The sequence below is a fragment of the Leptodactylus fuscus genome, chromosome 11, assembly GCF_031893055.1.
Source record: "Leptodactylus fuscus isolate aLepFus1 chromosome 11, aLepFus1.hap2, whole genome shotgun sequence".
Lineage (NCBI taxonomy): Eukaryota > Metazoa > Chordata > Amphibia > Anura > Leptodactylidae > Leptodactylus > Leptodactylus fuscus.
In genome coordinates this window covers 1,352,819-1,369,885 of record NC_134275.1, presented here as the reverse complement: position 1 = coordinate 1,369,885, position 17,067 = coordinate 1,352,819, and the positions used below count along the sequence as shown (strand labels likewise).

Genomic DNA, 17,067 nt, shown 5'->3' with positions numbered 1-17,067 from the left:
TCATACCTTTTGTTTGACTAGTCTGGGTTTCATTATGGAATAAAGCGATATTTAGTATAACATGAAAATTCAATTTCTGGTGCACCGAGGTCCACAGCTCAGCGCTGACTCTGCTGCTACTGATTGAGGTCTCCTCCTCGTCCTCCCAGCTCCTTTAAAGTAAGTAAGTATCAAGCCTGTGTCAGTGCATGAGCGGTCCAGCCTTGTTCCCTGTCCAGCTTCACCTAGAGAACTGAACATGCTCCATACGTGGCACAGGCGTGATATCTGGTTCATAGCAACGGGGAGTAAAACCATGAGGGCAATGGCGCCCATGAGATGATCTGTGGGATAATTATTGGGTAAGGAGTTAAATTTTCTTCTCTCTCAAAAACAATAACTTTTGATAGGAAATGATATAGGGCTGGGTTTACATTTCCACTATTAAAGTCGGTTGCTGTGATCCATCATAGAATTAGAACAACGGACTGAAAAAGTAATGAAATGATGGATGCCAATGGTGAGTATTTTATCTACACCCGACTTCGTTAACTTTAATGATAAAAACAAGATTGAATCTTTCTTCCATCTTGACTCTGAATCACTGGGGAGATTTACCAATCCCTTTATTCCAGTTTCCTGGTGTCCAGGGATGAAACTGTGGTACAAGGTCCTTTCTTTGCCGAAATCCCCGTTTCACATCACACTGGCTACATAGGTTGCTGTCATATTCATTATCTCACGTCAGTTTTCTGGTGTGATTTACAATGGAAGTCTCCACCAGTTCGGAACTGCCATAGATTTCCATTTTGGCATTGGGACGAGCAGGTTACCTAACGTCACAGTATGGGAAAGTAATGGGTGAAATTAGCGCCCATGTTACGTTTTCATTTAACTCCTCCTTAGCAGTAGCCGCCTTGTGATTGTTCCATTATTGGTTAATGGCCTTGTAGAGTTCGGGCGCAGGTTTCGTTGTTGGCCTGTTCAGGAGTCAGGCTGTAGCGTCCGGATTAGCTAAGTAAGGCAGAACCAATCACCTACATGAATGCTCAACTGAAGAAGATGAAAAAGTAGTTTGGCTTTGCATGAGGGAAAGCAAGAGGAGTAGAGCGAGTAAATCTATCAAATACTCACACAGGCAACGCTTATGGAGAAGGCAGAAGATTGAGTAGTGACATTGAACAGCACACAAGGATTACATGGGCTGGATTTAGATCCAATACATTGCAACGTGTCTACTCAGAAAAACTCATCTCTCTGAGCCAAAAATAGAAGAAGGGCGGCATGCTTTGGGATAGAGCAAGATGTATTAAAGACAAAGTCCTTTCCTAATGTATCATCCAGCAACAAATACGTTACTGCATTTAAGGCAATGTGCATGTGTACAACTGATGGCTATTGCTGGAAGGCTCAATGCACAGAAAAATATCGAAAAAAAAGATTAAGAAAGGAAGACTATCCATCTATCCCTTCTGAGCTCATTTTCCATCTGTAAGTCACATACTGTTCATACAATGATTTTCATACATGTTCACCTGTATTATGGTACACATCCTTTGGAAAGGGCATACTGGGGGGCTGCCGGCCCTCTCCTCACTGTGCTCCTGAGTCCCCGCTTCTGGGTCTCGGGAGGCAGACCGGAGCTTTCACAGCGATGTGCGGAGGTTGCCAATCTCCTCCTGAGCTGGACAGGAGAATTCCAGTTTTGGACAAGCGGCAGGTCGGAGCCTATTTAAGAGGGCTCTGGCTCCGGACCGCCGCTGTATATTCAGTTGTACTTGTGTCCTAGTAGTAAGAATTCTCTTGTTATCCGATTGCCTTTTGTTTCTGACCTCTTGCCTTGACCTTCCCTTTGCCTCCTGATTTTGCCTGTTATGACCTCGGCTTGCCTCTAGACCTCCGCTTCCTGAACACCATTTTGTACTCCAATACCGCTCCTGTTACTGAATCGGCCTATCTTATGTTCTCTTTGGATTTCTCACTGTACTGTGCTGCCCTCTTGTTGACGACTCAGACCGTACGAATACGATTTACTCTTTGCTGCCACTTACTGCCCACCCGCCTCAACCTTCTGGACCCTTTGACCTACACCGCAACCCGAAACATCCGCTGGTAAGAGATCTCAGTGTCTTGTTTGTGGTGCACTGTGTGCTTGGCATTTCCCAACACGTACCACTCCACCGGCAGTGCAATTGGGTCCATCCCCACCATCTGGGGGATCCACCACCATTGTGGGATTGGAGTTGGTGCGGTCCAGGGGGAGTTGGACACAGCGCTGTATTAACCATTTTGATCAGTGTATCTAGTTCTGCTTCTCACATTGGCTTTATCTTCTATCCTAACAATAATTCTAATTTATACTGTCCGAAATGCTGGAACTAAATATGTTCCTCTTTATACACCAGCAAGTTGTACATTACGTATTCACGATAGGTGGGGGTCCAACTCTACGGGCTTCTATGACTTGTATGTTTCCTAAATTGGATACAATTGTAGCAAACTTTTAAGATGTGAGATTACATTGAGATCAAATATCCAAGCCAACAGAGCAGCCTCATGTTCGGAGTCTTTTACTATTCTAATCCTTCAACCCTTTTTTCCTTAAAGCGCACCCATGGGACCGTCCTCTGAATGGTGTCTATTAATAATGAAGGATTTTGGCGTTTCCAGTGCTCTATGCATATTATTACACTGTCAGCTTAGATACGCCAGCGCCCCTTTGAACTAAATATTCATTCACATGCTTTTCTCCTGCCAGATGTTCCAAACCAATCTCGGGCAATGAGCTCACTACTCACATCAGCAGCTCCAGGCGTGCGGATACTCCAAGTAATGAGAGAAGACGCTAAAGTCGCCCAGCGAAATTGTTAAGATAAACAATAGTAGATTGCCAGAGAAATAAGCAAGAGAAAAAGCTTTTCAGACCACAAGATCCAAGGTCAAGTAAGGGCCACAATTTTGTTTTATCTGGAATTGCCGCATAACTGAACTGGCAGAAATAGCCTTTGACTTAATGCGGCATGACGGGTTCTGTAAGGAAATAATAATACACCCGCGCCTGTCCTCCGAAAAAACGCTTTTCAGCACTGATCTAAAAACAGCCATTGATCTATTCATGAGACACAATTTCTAGGCACAAAGACTAGGCCCCGGCATATCAAATACTGGAAAATGGAGCAGAGACTCTTAGACATTGGTTTTAATTTAGTGAATCGCAAATGCAGGATATTTAAGCTAATCTGGAGTATTAGAAATGTAATATTAAGTGCTGAAACCTTCCGTGCTCGGATCCAGCGTCATGCCCAGATTAAATATTAGCATTACTACTGCTAATAACAATCATCAATCATCATTAGGGCTATGTTCACATCTGTGCTGGACGCTGCACATCACACGGACAAACAAATCCTGCATGTGCAATATAGGACGGCACTATGGTGGAATCCATTGTGGTCAGTGGGATCATCAGGATCCATTAGGGCCATCGCATGACGGATCCAGCTTTATTTGGGTTTTAGTGTTTCTTTTCCTGTTACAAAGCAGAAAATGGAAATTACGTTGTAGATGTGAACACAATACACACCAGTGCACCTTGAGCGACATGTGTATGGGGCAGATTTAGGAAGACTTTCATTTTTAAGGGATTCTAACATTAAAATCAATTTTTTTTTGTAGATCACATGTAGGAATACCCTTAAGAAAGCCTCCTCTTCTTCTCCTACCTTTAGATGTCTTCTCCGCGCCGCCGTTTGGTAGAAATCCCGGTTTTCGTCTGTATGCAAATGAGTTCTCTTGCAGCACTGGGGGCGGTCCTCAGCTCTCAAACAGCACTGGGGGCGTCCCCAATGCATCTTCTTCAGGAATGGCCTCTCTGTGCATCTTCTTCTGGAGCTGGTTTCTAGGCCTCAGGCAGAGCAGACTCCGCATACCCGCAGCCACAAGAAAAATGGCCGCTTCTACCGAACAGTAAGTAAGCAGCAATTTTCTTGTGGCCTGTGGGCATGTGCAGTTGGCTATGCCCGAGGCCTAGAAGTCTGAACCCAGCTCCGGAAGAAAACGCGTAGAGAGGCCGTTCCTGAAGAAGATGCAGGCGGCGCTGGAGAGTTCTTTTGCAGCATGGGGACGCCCCCAGTGCTGTTTGAGCGCTGGGGCCCGCCCCCAGTGCTGCGAGAGAACTCATTTGCATAAAGACAGAAAATGGAATATCTACTGAATGGCGGCGCAGAGAAGACATCTAAAGTTAGGAGAAGAAGAGGCTTTCTTAAGGCTATTCCTACATGCGATCTACAAAAAAAGTTATTTTAATGGTAGAATCCCTTTAATGCTAGAATGCATATCCAAATCCAAGAATGGGGGGAGAGGGAATGGACTGAGGATTCTCTTTCCCCATTCCTGGTATTGTTATACTTATTAGAATGAGTCGCACATGGATAGCAGTTTATAAAGAGAGACCCATAGGCCCCATTATAGGATATGCATTTAGCATCAGTCATTGTATCTCCTGCACTGATCGAGGGTGCACCTGATGACATGCCCCCCCTTTCATGAAAGCGACAAGGGCAGTAAAATCATAATGTTTTGCACAAACCCCTAAATTTGCAACTATTTAATGCCCTGTATGCCAATAAACTGGCATACAAGATATAATAAGTCTCCCCACCTATGTGTATAAGCATTGCGTTGTGATGTCAGAACCTGATGATCTTACCGAGCTCTTTGGCACTATGTAAGGGGCTTTCATCTATTCCTGCAGTATCAGTTTACATAGTAGATAACTTATAAGTAGGTAAAAATTGATATACCCATGTAGTTGTGATCTCCTAGGCTCAGAAGTACTGGACTTCTTTGATATTGGGGGCAACACCTGCCTTGCAGTGCTGGAGTCCTGGGTTCGAATCCTGCCAAGGACAACATCTGCAGGAGTTTGTGTGTTCTCCCTGTGTTTGTTTGGATTTCCTCTCATACTCCAAAGACATACTGATAGGAAAAATGTACATTGTGAGCCCTATATCATATATCCCTATATGGGGCTCACAATCTACATTTTTTTATTTACAGTGATTTTCTCCCATTTAATTTCCAAACTATTTGACAAACCATCCACAACCAGATCCATAGTAAGATCCCGAGGTGCTACCTACCAATTTCATTGTGAATTTTGCAAAGGGTAGAAATGTTCAGAAAGAATTATCATGTTATGAATTTAAAGCCCATCCCGTTTTCCGCTCCGATTCCTCCACACCTTGTTATTTCATTGAAGAAATACTCGGTAATAGGAGCGCGGTACACCAGCTGGAGAAGAAAATAAAGTTCTCCTTATTTTTGAATGAGTGTGCCAGCTCAGTCCCTGGAGCGTGCAGGGTGCAGAGATTTACAACCCGCTGTAATGACAGAAGTAATCAGACTTGTTTACTCTTCCAGCTAAACAATATTCTATAATTAAACTTCCCTTCAAACAGCGATCTTTATCAATATAGATGAGCCCAACACTCGACACAAGACATGTACTTTGCTGTAAAGCCTTGGGGTCAAAATCAATTGAGATCCAAAAAAGGAACTGTTCTGATAAAGAGATCCCACCTTTACTTGAAGGTTTCGATATGTTGCGGTTAATTCCTGTTTAGGGGAGATTTACGATTTGTTACATAGTAATGAGACCCGGCATAAATGTAACAGCTCTGTCATAATGCCATAAATATTGATAGAGACATTGCTACATTATAGATTGGATGGAACGGTTGTAGAACAACCTGAAATATTTAGTAATGTGAATCGACCTGAAAAAATGGGGAATTTACTATAAAGAGGAAACTTACTATAAAGAGGAAACTTACTATTAAGAGGAAACTTACTATAAAGAGGAAACTTACTATAAAGAGGAAATGTACTATATCATTGTTTCATCTAGATTATTTTTGAATATATGACAATTCCCAGAAACTGTGGTATGAAGTTACTTTTATGCATGTTTCTATACTGTGTGAGTCCAGATATATCAGCCCCAGGTTTCTGACGTATGTTTGGTCCAGGGCGGATCTGAAATAGGCCTCAGCCCAGGTGCAGATCCTGGGCTCATTAATGACCCATAAAAGGCTGCAGTTCATGGCAGTTCCACGAGGTTTATGGTTCTGTCCTGTAACCCGGAGTCCTGTGAGACTGTATTGCACCTGTGTTGTTCATGTTGCCGATAGTAAGCCACACTTATAGTTAGGTTAACCTACTGTTTTGTTAGTGCTCGGACAAGCAGGGATTTATTTTGCTAAGGCTGTATTTTTGTTTTATTTATTTTGTGTCTGAAGTCAGGGTTTATTTATTTTCCTGTTTTTTCTAAATAAACCAGTTTGCTCCATATTTTGTGTCCTGTCTTGACTGCTTGGGTCTGCACCATTGCTTCTACCGAGCTAACCTCTCCACAACTGATAGAGTAACCAATGCTGTCTAATTTTTTTGGCTACTTTTTAGGCTGGAATGACGTCAGACTTTCTTTAACCCACCCAAATGCCCCTTCCACCACAAGGTAACACTTATAAATCATTGTATGCTGGCCTACTAAATGTCTGGATCTATAGTCAAATCAATGTCCTTCACTTCTGCTGTATGAACACCACAATCTTCTATACAAAGAACCTCAACTTCTTTTAGTAAATCCAATACAAAAGAAAAAAAGCAGATCGGAATTACTTGGCGCAAGTTCACGCCTTCATCAACAAAACTTCCCCTCCACCTCGGCACAGATCCCAAGCATACAGGGTGCTCTTGAAATAGGGAACAACAACTCCAATGTAATACATCCAAGAAGAAAGAAAGACATTTTGGCACTCTCCATTCCATGCAAAAGTGCCATGCAAGGGCAAAGTGCACAAAAACGCAAAACGACTGGAGGTTGTACATCTTGAATCTAGACCGTGAATAAAGCTTTTGAATGGAACGTTGAGTACTGTGTTGTCTTGGATGTGCTACTTTTAGTAAAGACCCACTTATGTGGGTCTGCCATCAGGTAAATGTCTAAGCTGAATGTGTCCAGTATTTACATATGTTAAGGCATGCCTCTAATCTCGCTGGGTTCTAACCATCCCTGCTTTGACCCTGTCCAGTCCCTTTTCCCCATTGAAGCAGGGCCCTCTTCTGTGTAACATACAGTGATTAAGGCTACTTAGTTCCCCGACCTTAAGGTGGCATTAATGCTTAGTGACACCACACAGTATAATACATAATACAGTAATATATTACTAGAAAGAACACATACAAGCTCAGAATAGCAGATAGAAAAGATACCAGGAGTCAGAGCAACTAAGAAGAAAAGACAACGTCAGGATCATTTAGTTCTCTGTGCGGAGTGTCTCCGCTTAGCCTGATGTGGCCGCTACATGATAATGTAAGTACGTAATATTTTAATACATTGATCTCAGTGATAAGAAACTATACAGGGGGTCTTATACTGTATCACAAATGCAAAACTCTGATAATAAAGATATTTATAAGAACAGAATACCTAAAACCTAAAAATGACACATTAATAAAAGGTAGAGAATCACTTTAAATATTGAAGTGACCTAAACTTTGATAGGTAGGGGGTAGGGCCAGGACCCCCATAGACATCCAGGACCCCATAGACATTCAGGATCCCCATAGACATTCAGGACCCCCATAGACATTCAGGACCCCCATAGATCAGTAGTTCCAATCACAATCCAGTTTCACATTCATTCGTCTGCTGCTCGGCGCCTTTCAGGGTAATGGGGATGAGCTGCGATACCAAACACTGGCCCTATAAAGTATACGGCATGGTGCTTGATATTCAGTGATAATGTCGCACCACTTGCAGTTTCTACATACATTTTATCCATGTTATGATAAAGTTGACACATCCTAAGGATCGGTCTTCAATATAACAATCCCTTTAAGCATGTAGCGTTTCCATTATAAAGAGAGCATGGAGGAAGACGGAAAATATACAGAAAGGCGAAACTATTAATGGCGGGGCCCCAAGGCGAACATTTCACATGGAAGAGACATCACCTGAGCCGAGCTTGCTTCGCGACGCATAAGGACACAAGCCCGGCCCACGTGACGTCACCAAGTAGACCCGAAGCCTTCCGGAGCCCAGGAGATGTAAGTAACAAAGGTTTTAATGTTTTTTGACCTTTCCTAGCCCTGTAATCATTATCCTTGGGGTCTGAAAAGAACTGTGAAGATAATGGTAGCAGTATTTGTGGGGTTGGAGGGCCGGCGGCCTTACTTACCGCTCCCTGCTCCTGCTCACAGTCACCTCTACAGAAGGGGAAGCGCCGGCGGCCGTAAGCAGGAGCAAGGATCGGTAATCTGCGGCGGTAGCCCCTAATGTCCTGGGCCTTGTGGCAGCCGCTATTGCTGCTACCCCTATTGCTACGCCCCTGGCAAAGGTACAGAAAGTAACAGGAATAATGTGATCCTGGCGTGCCCTTCCCTACGTCTGTGGCATTGCTCGGGTGCTTGCACTACCTCCGTTCTGTAATTATTCTGATGCATTTATTGTAACGCCATCTCCTCCATCGGGGCTTTTAAGCGAACTTGGAATTTCAGACAATAAAATTACCAGCGTCTATATATCTTTAATTCCATTAGGAGCTTGCTTTTCGCTCCGGCTTTCAGTATATAATAGGATTGCATTGCCAATGTTAATATAATGTTATAACATTGTTGAATTGCTGTTTAGCATGGAGAAGCAATCACCATAGAGAACCTGTTATACAAATGACCTCTTCAGCATGAGAGCGGGCCAGCGTTTACTTGGCAAGGGGCGTCACACAAAATATATTAAGAACGGCTTCTACAAAGCAAAGCTCCGGCTCGTGAATGATTAGAGAGCGCGACCAGCGTTACACGACTTGACCTTTGATAAGAGGCGCCTTGGATTTCAGCTAGGTCTAGTGTTTACAGCCAGCGTACACTATGGCGGTAGTTTAAGTCGCGGGTTTTATCACTCGGATCTATTTTTCTATAGAACTTCAGACATTTAGAAGAAGGTGTACCTGTTCCAGAATTGTATTTATTCGTTCCACCTCGCAGTCGATTACAAATCTTTTCTCCTGACGTCTGTCCATTTCCTCGATGATGCGTTTATATTCCTGCACATCTTTTATATTCCCCACTGATCTAGCTGTCACTTGCCAGTTGTTCTGTACCGCTGCCTCCATAATGGCCTGAAGAATAGAGAATCCTGAGGAAGAGAAATGACACAATCAGTCTCTTTATTGTTAAGAATATGAAAAGAGAGCGTTAGAATAAAAAAAAACATTATTGCAAAATGGTTTTCGGGAAGATATATCACGCAGGCACACCACTCCCTCCCTGTCACTTCTTGGCCCGCCAGACCCCTATTACACCGTAATAATACCTGCTGGCAGGACAGATTTCTAGATACAGATTTCTCTGACTTAAGACACTGAGTTCCTTGTTATTGAGGATGAAGATGCCGAAAGCGACTAAAAAGCTTCATTTCAATCATAGTTTTACTTTACAATCCGTAAAAGCAGCAGATTCAGGACCGCGGAGTTACCGCACAAGGGATATCCTAGACTATTAATGACAATGTGACCCCAGAGGTCCTACCTGTAGTTCAGCCAAAATTGTTTGCAAAGTGAACTTAGTAGATTGTATTAGGAGCATTTACTGTCAGTAGAAGTTCAAGCAATAGCAATCTGCTGCAAGGAGCTACAATCTTCTACAATGGTCCATAAAACCAGAAGATTAGGAGACCAGATTCCACCAATGGCTAGTGATTCCTAAATGTGCATGACTTTAAATGCTCTAGATCGGCATCTGCAATGGAACTGCTTTTCATCATGGGTGTAAGCAACGTAGAGAATTTGAGGCAGACCTTGCGGGTGCTACAAGTTCCTTGAAAAAGAGAGTGACTGGGAATGGCGTAACTAGGAATGGCGAGGCCCCCTGGAGAACTTTTGAAATGAGCCCACATTCATCTGGATCTGCAAGCCATCTAATGTGAATGGGGATGTCAGTGCTATCACCGATGGCAGATATTCGGGAAAAGACGGATCGGGGCTGTTCTGTTTAAACATGTCTGATCCTTTCATTGTTAGGAGAAATAAACCAACACCAGAGATGTCTGGCAGAAGATTTCAGAACACATATCCAGATGGCTCCATGATGCAAGCGTATGGCCTGCTAGGCGTAGATGTGAGCTCAATGAGTGTTATCTAAACTTCATGGCCTGAAGTGGAAAAGCAGTAAAGGGAAGAACCAACAGCTAGCCTTTCCTCCAGCCAGGGCAAAGACTTAGCTCACTACCTTTACTCTGTATCTTAAGACATAAAAGTGGCTTGTTGGCGCCTCCTGACCACTAGCATCTAGGGCCCTGGTTGCCTTCACGGGATCCATTTTGACCTAGGTTATGGGCCTCCTCTCTTCTACACTTGCCATTGCTCCTAATTGTTACCTTCTACTTTTAGTTTTGCCTCTTTGTTCTTCTTTATACTTATGATACATATGACAATTATTGTGCTCTGGCTCAACCAATTGGGAGGAAAGTAAGAAAGTTGAAAATAATAAGAACCAACCTGTGTAATACCTACAGGAACTGACATCCAGCTTCCATATTACAATGGGCTTATACTCCTTGTGGCTTATCTAGATTGCCATGCATCCATTCTGAATATACAGACCACCTTGTTAGAGTAAGTGCTGTAACTGCGAAAATAACAAGCCAGGTAAGGATGAGCCCTGGCATTGTAATGTAATTGCTGTTACATGCCACCACATAATCAAAAGTAAACACAATAAAGCGAGAATAGCGAGGGATCAGCGATTACGGCTGCAGAGATGACCTTGCACAGAAATGGCTGTGTAGAGCTTATCACAATATACAGAAATAATTGTGTTTGGATAATATCTGCACATACAAGTACGTTTTACAATTGCACATCTTTACATCGGCTTCTCAGTTGAAACATATTTGCATAGCGACGCTGAAGGAACTTACATTCATAGAAACGTTTTGTTCACTTTTCCCATGAATTAACAAAAGGCATAAAATGCACATATGTTACAAAGCTGCAGAATTGTGTCATCTATACAATGTATCCAACTACTTTGACTCTCCATATTACAGTGTATTAAAACCAACATCCTAAAATAATAGAAAAATCTAAAATAATTTGCAACCTCTCCCAATTCAATCATTGTAGTAATGCTAGACTTGTCCCCAATGCCCGATATTGGGCGTATGTCAAAATGGAAGCCATTGTGGAATGGCGAGCCCGCCAAGTGAACTGGTTCGGAGAGGATTCTCCTTATGGTTTTTTGGCTCCTGAAGGAATCCATTTCTCAGCTTTGACCTGGTTAAGATAAAATTGTCCTGGATTATGGCTCATGAGAAATTAGTGCCCATTATGTTAGATAGGGAGAAATCATTTAGATCAGATTTAGCAGAACATGTAATGGTAGTAGTCGTGCTCAACTATGATAGGGTTCACTTAAAGGGGTTGTCCGGGATGATTTCAAATCCCTACACTAATATAAACACCCTCCTACTTTCTTAATAACATTGGTAATAAAAATGCATATATACCCATATCCCTGGGGCGGTCACATGCCCCCCTTCCCCCCAGGACATTTTCTGATTATCCAGTGATGATCCATTTCCCCATTTCCAGAAACAGATTGTCACTACTTCTCTCCCCCATTCACTCCACTCATACCCATCCATGGCTTCTTCCGGCAAGACGGCTCCTCCCTCTGTACTGGCAGGGTGCGCGCTCTTCTCTTCTTCGGTATAATCTCCTCTACTACATGTCCACACGTGCAGTAGAGGTGACTCATTGCTGGAGAAGGAGCGCGCACACAGTATAGGAGGAAGAGGGGCTGTCTTGTTGGAAAACTCCTTGGATGGGTAAGTATTAGAGATGAGCGAACACTAAAATGTTCGAGGTTCGAAATTCGATTCGAACAGCCGCTCACTGTTCGAGTGTTCGAATGGGTTTCAAACCCCATTATAGTCTATGGGGAACATAAACTCGTTAAGGGGGAAACCCAAATTCGTGTCTGGAGGGTCACCAAGTCCACTATGACACCCCAGGAAATGATGCCAACACCCTGGAATGACACTGGGACAGCAGGGGAAGCATGTCTGGGGGCATAAAAGTCACTTTATTTCATGGAAATCCCTGTCAGTTTGCGATTTTCGCAAGCTAACTTTTCCCCATAGAAATGCATTGGCCAGTGCTGATTGGCCAGAGTACGGAACTCGACCAATCAGCGCTGGCTCTGCTGGAGGAGGCGGAGTCTAAGATCGCTCCACACCAGTCTCCATTCAGGTCCGACCTTAGACTCCGCCTCCTCCGGCAGAGCCAGCGCTGATTGGCCGAAGGCTGGCCAATGCATTCCTATGCGAATGCAGACTTAGCAGTGCTGAGTCAGTTTTGCTCAACTACACATCTGATGCACACTCGGCACTGCTACATCAGATGTAGCAATCTGATGTAGCAGAGCCGAGGGTGCACTAGAACCCCTGTGCAAACTCAGTTCACGCTAATAGAATGCATTGGCCAGCGCTGATTGGCCAATGCATTCTATTAGCCCGATGAAGTAGAGCTGAATGTGTGTGCTAAGCACACACATTCAGCACTGCTTCATCACGCCAATACAATGCATTAGCCAGTGCTGATTGGCCAGAGTACGGAATTCGGCCAATCAGCGCTGGCCAATGCATTCTATTAGCCCGATGAAGTAGAGCTGAATGTGTGTGCTAAGCACACTCATTCAGCACTGCTTCATCACGCCAATACAATGCATTAGCCAGTGCTGATTGGCCAGAGTACGGAATTCGGCCAATCAGCGCTGGCTCTGCTGGAGGAGGCGGAGTCTAAGGTCGGACCTGAATGGAGACTGGTGTGGAGCGATCTTAGACTCCGCCTCCTCCAGCAGAGCCAGCGCTGATTGGCCGAATTCCGTACTCTGGCCAATCAGCGCTGGCCAATGCATTCTATTAGCTTGATGAAGCAGTGTGTGCACAAGGGTTCAAGCGCACCCTCGGTTCTCCTACATCAGAGCCGAGGGTGCGCTTGAACCCTTGTGCACACTCTGCTTCATCAAGCTAATAGAATGCATTGGCCAGCACTGATTGGCCAGAGTACGGAATTCGGCCAATCAGCGCTGGCCAATGCATCCCTATGGGAAAAAGTTTATCTCACAAAAATCACAATTACACACCCGATAGAGCCCCAAAAAGTTATTTTTAATAACATTCCCCCCTAAATAAAGGTTATCCCTAGCTATCCCTGCCTGTACAGCTATCCCTGTCTCATAGTCACAAAGTTCACATTCTCATATGACCCGGATTTGAAATCCACTATTCGTCTAAAATGGAGGTCACCTGATTTCGGCAGCCAATGACTTTTTCCAATTTTTTTCAATGCCCCCGGTGTCGTAGTTCCTGTCCCACCTCCCCTGCGCTGTTATTGGTGCAAAAAAGGTGCCAGGGAAGGTGGGAGGGGAATCGAATTTTGGCGCACTTTACCACGCGGTGTTCGATTCAATTCGAACATGGCGAACACCCTGATATCCGATCGAACATGTGTTCGATAGAACACTGTTCGCTCATCTCTAGTAAGTATGTAATATGGGTCGGGAGTTGGGCTGAGTAGGTAGGGAAGGTCATATAGGATAGCTAGGATAGGAAGGATAGCTAGAGAGACGGGGGGGGGGAGGCGGGGTGAGGTGAGAGGGGTTAGGAAGTTACATAGCAGGAAGCAGAAGGATGTAAACAAAAGCAGCAGATACTACGGGCCCCAGAGACACCCAAATATCAGTCACAACACACTATAGAGTATATGGGTACATTTATTAACCCATTAATAACACGCTTTAAAAAAAACCCTTTGTCCCATCTCTGTCCTCTTTTTTTAGGCTGTGCCTCGGTAGCCGTCACCCCTTCTTCCCTTTATATCACTTGGTTGTTTCTTGATTCCCTTCTCCCCTGTTTTATGTCTTGTCTTTGTTGTGGGGTTTTTGTTTATTTGCTTGGTCTTGATGGATTTTTGCCGCTCTTTGATATTTGTAGTGCCTTCTACAATTGGTGGCCCTTGGCTCACCCTATGGCTAGGATGACATTAGCCTACATTTATTAATAGATCATACTCCAACGCTTTGACATTTTCTTTGCTTGTTTATTGATAGTGATGTAAGGGCGAGTAAATACCGTACTACACACAATGTAAATCTGGGCCGGTCTTACGGACTCCGCATGGAGCTTTGTGAAACCATCGGCGGCTGAATATATTACGACATTCATTAAACGTGCTATTACATGGGTTATCTTCCAGGCAGAGGTATTGATTAATAGAAGTTATGGGTCACGGGGAATGTCATCACTAAATACTCGCCTGCTGATTTTGCAACGCTCCCGAATACAAAGGTTACATTTTGGGTCAGTACCACCAGATATGGAAAATGTTTATTTTATTTTGCAAGCACCACCATTATACATGTGAAGTTGACAGAGACATCTGTTTCAGCACCATTCGGCACCTGCACCATCTGCTGAGTAATTTGTACATCATTTGCTGGTTTTCACTAATTAAATCTGTATCGTCTTACATTCTGTACTTTTCCACCATTATTATTTTAATAACGCATTTGCAGATATTTTCACTAATGCTTATAAACTATGACTGCGAGATCCGGAGACCCAGAATGGTTCTGACATTAAACACCGTCCCCCTTGCCACCCCCCCAAAGCGGGAACAGACTTGGACCGTCTCCCTAAATTTGTAGCCAAAAATAGGCTTGTGTTTGGGTTCGCAACCAGGTCATTTCACGGCGGAAAGTAAAAATGTTGCTGAGCATTTTGGACAGAATGTGAAAACAATAGGTAATCACAAATGACCTCTGCCATTAACCCCTCACTGTCATGGCAAATATAGGCCAATCCTAATTTGTTGTTACTTTGTCTCTATCTTGTTATTGCTACATAAAATATTTCACTTTCCCTTAACTGATATAATCCAAAAATCAAACATCAAAGCAGTTCTTAAGTCTGGTTCACATATTGAGGACCCCCCGAATGGAATACCAAACGCATTACAAAGTGGTGAGCAATGAAAGCACATGGACCCCATAGACTATAACAGGGTCCATGTGTTTTCCTTGCAGTGTCTGCATCAATCATGCGGAGAGAAATAACGTGCTTGAAGTACTTTTGTCTCCGCATAATTCACGTGGAAAACACACGGACCCCATTATAATCTATGGGGTCCATGTGCTTTCATTGCTCACCGCTTTTTAATGCGTTCGGTATTCCGTTCAGGGGGGTCCCCAAACGGAATACCAAATGCAGATGTGAACCAACGATAAGACATTTGATTAGGAGATCCATTCTATTTCTTAAGAGCTAATCCTTAAGGATTACATTTTGTGAAGTCTGTGGGGTTGTCCATGTCACTAGGTTATTTATAGGTCCTGGTCTGGATTTAGGGAATTGTTGGCCCTTATGCACACTGCAGAGTCATGTGCATAGTAATAAAGTGGCAGCCCATGAGTGCCTGCACCTCCATACAGTGCCGAATTGTCAGGATGCAAATTCCTCTAATGATATATATTACTTAGGAGTAGGGTTGAGCGATCGGGAAAGATCGGATCCTGATCAGCAATCAAGCAAATTTCATGATCGGGATGGGGTGGAAAATGATCAGAAATCAGATTTTAAAAACGATCCTGAAATCTCAAGATCAGCTCAACCCTAAGGGAGAGTTCACACGGAGTAAAGTGCCACGTGATGTGGCACGTATACGCCGCGTGAGATTTTGAGGGCCGTATACGCTCCCATTAATTTCAATGGGAGCCGGGATCGTATACGCGGCGCTATTTTGTGGCCGTGATTTTGCGCCACGTATACGATCCCGGGAGCGCATACGACCTGCAAAATCTCACGCGGCGTATACGTGCCACATCGCGCGGCACTTTACTCTGTGTGAACTCACCCTAATAGTGTACACTAGTGGTTAGGGTTGAGCAATCAAGATCGGGATCAGAATTGGCTGGAAAATGATCGGAAATTGAATTTTAAATCTCAACCCTACTTAGGAGTGATAGGATCCCTTTAAGTGTTGACTCTATGTAAACAAGTGAACAAGTGGCCATCAGTTTCCAACAGTTTTTACCATAGTTTTTTTGTATCCATAAAACTGATCTTTTAAACTGATGATGAAATTGTGATATAAATGGCCCCAAGAGCAACATCTCAACTACATGTGCAAAACCCTTGGTCAATTTCACCATAAAGTAAAAACGAACTTTTCCTAGAAGTTGTACTTCTTCTGTCTATTCTTTCTGTTCTTAGTCAGTGGATGAATAATTACCATTAAGAATAATAAAGGATAGAATAGATTAAATTATAATCCAGAGTACAGGGACATAATGTGTCTCTCTAAAGTTCAGACATCTAAAAAAGTTCAGCCATCCATAGCCATCATTAAGTAATAATTCTTATTGTACTTCATCGTTATCTCTTTCATTCTCTGTTAAAGCAATGAAATAAAATCTTTATTCTACAACTTTTTCCTGTTTATATTCCAGTTCTGGTTTTGAATTGCAACGACAGATGCGAAATACAGAACAAAATACTGCCCAATGGTTAATGGTTAAGTGCCAAAAACTCCGGAACATTCCGAATGTGTCTCTATATATTATAACATAATATTCAGGATTGGATGGCATCTTGACATTTAGAAAATTAAGTCTAAATTGTACATGAAATCTAAGAAGAAGATGAAATTCTGCAAATTTCAAGACACTTATCCACTTCTGTCCCTGCCGATTGAGTCACGTGACATATCCCAAGTACAGAGATAACAGTAACACGTAATATTGTATTCTAGAAGTACAGACAGTTGAATGTCATGAATAAAACCTCCATTTTATTTTACCCTAATTTTATAAACCGTGGCCCAAAGACCCAGGAGACAGATATTGAGCATTTACATACAGCCGCCAGATTCCAACACGAATCCCCACGCCCATAGTTGATCATGTCGGAAATAATTTAATCCTATAGAACATTTTCCTTTAAAAAGTTTACAAAAGCCTGACGTG

At 43.2% G+C, this 17,067-nt stretch overlaps 1 protein-coding gene across 3 annotated transcripts in view; it reads right to left on the bottom strand.

Annotated features, from left to right (window-relative positions):
- The window catches only part of GRIA3 (glutamate ionotropic receptor AMPA type subunit 3), a 214,625-nt gene that overhangs the window by 76,402 nt on the left and 121,156 nt on the right, over positions 1–17,067 (bottom strand). For all 3 annotated transcript variants that reach the window (XR_012711860.1, XM_075260620.1, XM_075260622.1), the window contains exon 4: positions 8,991–9,178. Coding sequence is in view for 2 of the 3 variants with exons in the window: in XM_075260620.1 (XP_075116721.1) it covers positions 8,991–9,178 (188 nt within the window). In the remaining variant the exon portion in view is untranslated. The remainder of the gene's footprint in view (positions 1–8,990; positions 9,179–17,067) is intronic.